Source organism: Apaloderma vittatum, unplaced genomic scaffold, assembly GCF_000703405.1.
Source record: "Apaloderma vittatum isolate BGI_N311 unplaced genomic scaffold, ASM70340v1 scaffold15950, whole genome shotgun sequence".
In the NCBI taxonomy this organism is placed as follows: domain Eukaryota; kingdom Metazoa; phylum Chordata; class Aves; order Trogoniformes; family Trogonidae; genus Apaloderma; species Apaloderma vittatum.
The window spans coordinates 304-6,264 of NW_009694200.1; the positions used below are offsets into that span (position 1 = coordinate 304).

General features: G+C 40.8%; 1 protein-coding gene across 1 annotated transcript in view; it reads left to right on the forward strand.

Annotated features, from left to right (window-relative positions):
- FAM110B (family with sequence similarity 110, member B) overlaps positions 1-3,051 on the forward strand; it is a 3,296-nt gene extending 245 nt beyond the window's left edge. Inside the window, exon 2 of the mRNA XM_009866838.1 lies at positions 2-3,051. Within this exon, the coding sequence (XP_009865140.1) occupies positions 2-970 (969 nt within the window). The 3' untranslated portion in view covers positions 971-3,051. The remainder of the gene's footprint in view (position 1) is intronic.
- The last annotated feature ends 2,910 nt before the right edge of the window (positions 3,052-5,961 follow it).

The following is a 5,961-nucleotide window of genomic DNA, read 5'->3' on the forward strand; positions in this document are numbered from 1 at the left end:
GAGCGCGGTGGAGAGGCTAGAAGCCGACAAGGCAAAATATGTCAAGAGCCAGGAGGTCATCAACGCCAAGCAGGAGCCCGTGAAGCCGGCAGTACTGGCGAAGCCGCCGGTCTGTCCTGCGGCCAAGCGAGCACTGGGGAGCCCCACCTTGAAGGTCTTCAGCAACAATGCAAAGACCGAGAGTGGTGTCCAGAGGGAAAATCTGAAACTCGAGATTTTGAAGAACATCATCAACAGCTCCGAAGGGTCCAGCTCGGGTTCGGGGCATAAGCACGGACCCCGAAACTGGCCGCCCCACAGAGCCGATTCGACGGAGCTGAACCGACATTCATTCGCCGAATCTTTGAAGGTTTACCCCACGCAGGGCCGTAGCAGCCCGCAGGAGAGCAGCTCCAACGTCAGCAGAAGGCTCCTAGATCAGTCAGCAGAGACTTTCTTGCATGTCTCTCACAGCTCCTCAGACATTAGGAAAGTAACTAGTGCAAAGCCCTTAAAAGCAATACCCTGCAGTAGTTCAGCCCCACCTCTGCCTCCAAAGCCCAAAATCGCTGCCATCGCCACCCTAAAATCCCCAGAGATTGAGGCAGTCGAGTCTGGATGCGGAGTTAGTAGAAGACCCTCCCTACAGCGATCAAAATCAGACTTAAGCGACAGATACTTTCGTGTCGACGCAGATGTTGAACGATTCTTTAACTACTGCGGACTGGATCCTGAAGAGCTTGAAAACCTCGGAATGGAAAACTTTGCAAGGGCTAACTCTGATATTATATCCCTCAACTTTCGCAGTGCAAGCATGATTAGCTCAGACTGTGAACAGTCTCAGGACAGCAACAGTGACCTTAGAAACGATGACAGTGCCAATGACCGTGTGCCATACGGCATTTCTGCCATTGAAAGGAATGCCAGAATCATCAAGTGGTTATATAGCATCAAGCAAGCTAGAGAGTCACAGAAAGTATCCCATGTGTGAGAGAGAGAAATCCACCATAGAAAAAGCAAGGACTGTATCTTTGTCTGTGAATATTCGGTTGTGAAGGGTTGTGAAGTCTACTTGAAGTCTTGTACACTTCTCAAATCTCTTTGTGTTGCTTGTTGTGCAATGTTTCCAAGTTGCATGCCTGTCAACATGTGAGCTGACCTGGCTTCCACTTGAACAATAACTAACTACAAAGCCTGGCTGAGCATACACATTATCTGCCAAAAGTTTAAGACGAGAATCTAATTAGGGCTTCAGTATAATCAGAGTGTTTACATGGAAAGGTTTTATGGCTTCTTTGGTATTTATGTGGTTCCTTGTGGATTTTATATATGTCACTTTTTGTCTTAATACAGATATTGTCAACTGATGTTACCAGTTTCTAAGTTGAATCCCTTTGGGGGGAAAGAAAAGCAAAATTGGCCAAAACAAGAAGTTTAGACGGTCAACGGTAGGCAAAGCAGCCTTATCTCCTGCAGGAAGTGCATTAGTGGCACATGCAAAACTGTTTCTAGAAGGCAAAGAATGCTACGTTCTTAAATTATGTATCATTGTTAAATTATATATCCCTACTTGTAGTAAGGGACTGTTCAGTAAAGTTTTCTTTTTTCTAGGTAAGCTCCCTCGGCTTTACAGCCAAAGTAGTCTAGTGAATCTGCTTGACCTCTCATAAACTAAATGAGACTTGCATTTGGGTTGGTGATTATGATTTTGTATTATCCCTCTTGGAAAAGGTTAATGAAGGTTGGAGTCAACCAATGAAAACTGTGTAGGTATGGGATTTTGCGGGTTTGGTTTTTACTTAAAGATTCCTGGTCTTAAACTTTTGACAGGAATAATTAGATCCTATAGCTGATACTGAATGCCTTTACTAGTCAAACACATCATGACTGCAAACTCCATGCTGTCTTTTAATTTTTTTGTAGACCTATTTGAACAGTTAATGAACAAAAATGGAAACACACAGCCATATCAATATAACGCCTCCTATTCAGAAGTAAATACACTCAGTAGCTGATCTATATCTGAAAAATTGTGATTATGTTGTCTTGCATATGTTATATCTAAGGCTGTGAAAATTTGTTACAGCTCTAGAAAAGTGTAGACACATGACAGTATGTAGCTTTTCTTTTATTTTTTCTTCTTTCCTCTCTATGATGGTTAGTGCTGCAGGTCAACCTGTTACAAATCTTTTGACAATCTGTGTCTTCCCAGTGGTTTAATTAACTGTCATTTCAACGGACAGTGGTGGTGTGGTAGCAAAGAAGTTGAAAGTACAGTGGTCTGCTTCATTATTATTGTATACATGCTTTGAAGTAAATTGCAGCACTACCTTATACTTCATCAGCTAATAGGAAACTTTTTTATTGTGTAAATGCTGTAAGACTTTGTATATACTTCAGTTGTTACGAAATCTTTAAAAGGAAGAGTGTTATGCTAATAAATAGCTCCTGGTGCAGGTATGGTAGGTTTTTTGTTCTTTTTTTTACCCCATGCATTCTTAAAACTGTATCGGGAACTCAGTTGCAGTGTGTTTTAGTGCTGTAGAAGGTCTTGGTTAAATAATAGTTCCAGGAAAATGTTTCTTTTACTGAAGTGCTTTTCAGAATATATATTTTTTTTAGAAAGTAACTATAGCAGCATGATCTGTCTGAAGAACTAGAAGAGATTTTCAAGACTCCTAAAATATCTTGCTTCTTCCTTACCTAGCAATGTTACTGTTCCCATATATAGCATCTGTTCATAATGAATCACCACAGTCTTCTGAATTATTCTTCAGTAGTGCTTATTTATATATTTGGATATCAAACATGTTTTACAGGTTCTGTCTTTTCTCTAAGAAGCCTGTAGCCCGACTTCTTACCGATAGCCACAGTTAATGCAGGCAAGACTGGAAGCAGAGCCATGCAGTCATTCGTTGCCTATGAAATTTTCGTACATCAAGTTTTATATAATTGTTTTTCGAATGATTGTTCATGGGGGGGAAAAAAAAGCACACATTCAGTTTTAGGAGGCTACTCTCTGGTTTTTACAGTTGGCTTCACAACCTAAGACTTACAACATTCCTAGTTCAGTCAAAAAAATGAGGAGCTATGTATTTCAGCTACAGGCACATTTGTGACATTTTAAGCTCCACGGGTTTCAGTTGGCATTGACATCACACTGGTTTTTCAAGCATATTTTTCCAATAGTAAGTTCTACTCAGTTCAGTGACTATTTTGCCAAGGAAAATAATGCTTAAGGGATTAAAGCCAAGTGTAATGCAACTGTACAGCAATGAAATAAAGAAGTTAAAACTGAAATAAAAATGCACTCACATTGTTCTCTCTCAAGTGTTTTAAAAATGATGATAAACCATGCTATCTTAACTGTTTTAGCCAAAAAACAGTAATAAAGAAGCCTTTGTACCTAGAAAATGCATCAGAGCATATGCTAGTATTCTGAACTTGTTTCCCAAGGTTTCTTAGGAAGCCGGAGGCTCTTGAGAAATCAAATTCATTTCCTTTTAATGCCGCAAAGGCTTTGGGCTGGCGAGCTATCTGTAAGAGAGCATTTCCTCACCCAAGATCTTAAGCAGCACCTTTGACACAGCACAGACTCTGACTTCACTGTCTTGCTTCTTAACAATACGCACGTGAATAAGACTTTACAGGACCCAGACCTTGACAGTCAACTGAACTTACAACTCTGGTGAGGTTGCAGTCATAGAAATCACAAGACTGCAAAATCTCCACGAGGGCTTGAACAAGCAGGTAACCATTGCCTTAATTTGTTGTGTTGTTGCAGTTTATGCCAATAGGATCTATTTATTTGTAGTCTTGCCATTACCTGTATGTTTGTATAAAAAACAAATCGTTGCTGTCTGATGTGGGTTTTTTTTCAAACAGGAATGACCATTCATAGAGTCCCGTCATGTCGAGAGGGTCCGTTGTTTGTCTCTGCCTTAGGAGATTCCCGAGTGCCAGACGCTGAATTTGCAGGGAGCTGTAACCAACTCAAACACCTCATCAGGAAACTGTTCTGGTCACAGTCCTCCTGCCTCCAGCAGCCATTTACTCGAGAGCAAAGCACACAGCAAGCATCTGTGGTTGAACAACAGCTCTTGCTGCAGCAGCAGCTCTGGAGGGAGATGCAAGTCTGTGGCATCCTGTGAAAGCCAGGACTGAGCCCAGTGCCGACAGTCCTGGCCCCAGAAGTGAAGCACAACACAGTATGTTTTCAGTAATTAAAATGAAGTCACATTCACACACACACGAGAAACCACCACAGAGGTTTATGGTGGTTCTGTTGTTCTGACTTGATGGGGAGGGAAAGGGAGAGGAAAATGATGTGACAAAGTACGCTTTGATGTGACAATGTATGACTTCACATGCCTTTTCTTTGCGTGAAAGAGGTGGGCAGCAAAGTAAAACTGGTCATTTAATCGCTTCGTATTACATAGTAGCAGGGTCGTGAAAGATGGGAGGTACAGGGTCTGTGTCATAAATTCACATTCAACAACTACAAGGACCGAAATTTTCTTTTTTGAGAATGCTGTTTCTGCAAGGGAGAGCGCTGTGCTGCGAGTGTGCACCATCTGAGTGACCGAGGGCTTTTGAAGGGTAAACACAGAATGATGATGCTTTTGGCAGAAACTCAAAAATCAAAAGGCACGCTCAGACAACAGAGCCAATCAGTATTGCTGACTTATCTCTTTTTACAGCAGTTTATCCATCCGTGGAGGCCATACACATTTGATTCCAGTCATTCAATGAAAAACAAAGTGCTTAATGGAGCTCTGCAGTACAGAGCTGAATAATTTCAGTCTGTGGGAGAATAGCAAAGGAGCTAAACCTTAAAAAGAGTCTTCCCAATAGCTATTGATTATGGGATGATAATGTTTAGTATATTATATTCAGAGCTGACTTGTTCATCAGAAACTTTTTATTAAGTGGAGTGGTCAAACTGATAAATCTGGGAGGTGATGGTTTTTCAAGGCTATAAAACTGGTGTTTTATGTGATTAATGTTGCCACACCAGTAGCTGAGCATATTCGACTTAGAATATAAGAGCATCTGGAGCTTTGTTCCCATGAACACTAAGGGTCCATTGCCTATTTTAGCAATGAATATAAATGCAGATTTAGTGTAAGGTCCCTTTGTGCTGTACAAGAGAATAAATTGGTCAAGGTGTTTTGTCCTAATTGTAGTATAACTCTATATAAAAGTCGTTGTTACCAAGGCCTGCATGTTCACTGATACTCTGAATTCATCTGACATTCCTTGCTGTCAGCAGAAAGGCTCCAGTGTCTGCCCTTTGAAATACATCACCCATAACTTAATGGGAAAGGCCATTAAAATTGTCTGTTCAGTGTAAGGACTTTTATCTCCTGGTGATGGCATCTGTTAAGTGAACCTCTAAATAAGCAAATTTCAGTCACAAGTATTAACCCATAAATGCCTTGTATTCTCTTCGTGGAAGCCCAAGTGGTGATCAATAGCTGTGTCCTAGCATTTGTTACAGTTAGTACGTTGCTGCTAAAATACTCAGATGTTGGCCATTTGGGGTGCAGTGCAATCTGAAGTTGAGACATCTACACCACACCATCTGTTTTTCCCTGGTAGGTATGAACAACTTTCAGGCAAATTTTTTATATTTGCTCACTTAGAAGTTTGGTTGTGGCTGTCCATCAAAACTCAGTAATAATAAGTGGTATTTTTTTTTCATTTTCATGGAAAACAATCATTTATGTAACAAAAACTGGAGTCTCTTAAATGTCATTCTTCTAAATTTAAAGTAATTTTCATGATGGTCTTATGACAAGAGTAAGAGAGTGATAATATCTGTGCTATTATTGTTTCCTGCTTTTGGCACTGCAAGTCTTCTCCACCTTCTCGGAGTCGCTTTTGGCACTGCAAGTCCTCTCCACCTTCTTGGAGTCTTGCCTTTTCTGAGTTTTCCCAGCTTCCATTCTTACTTTCTGCATATTCCTTGTCTGGCTTTTT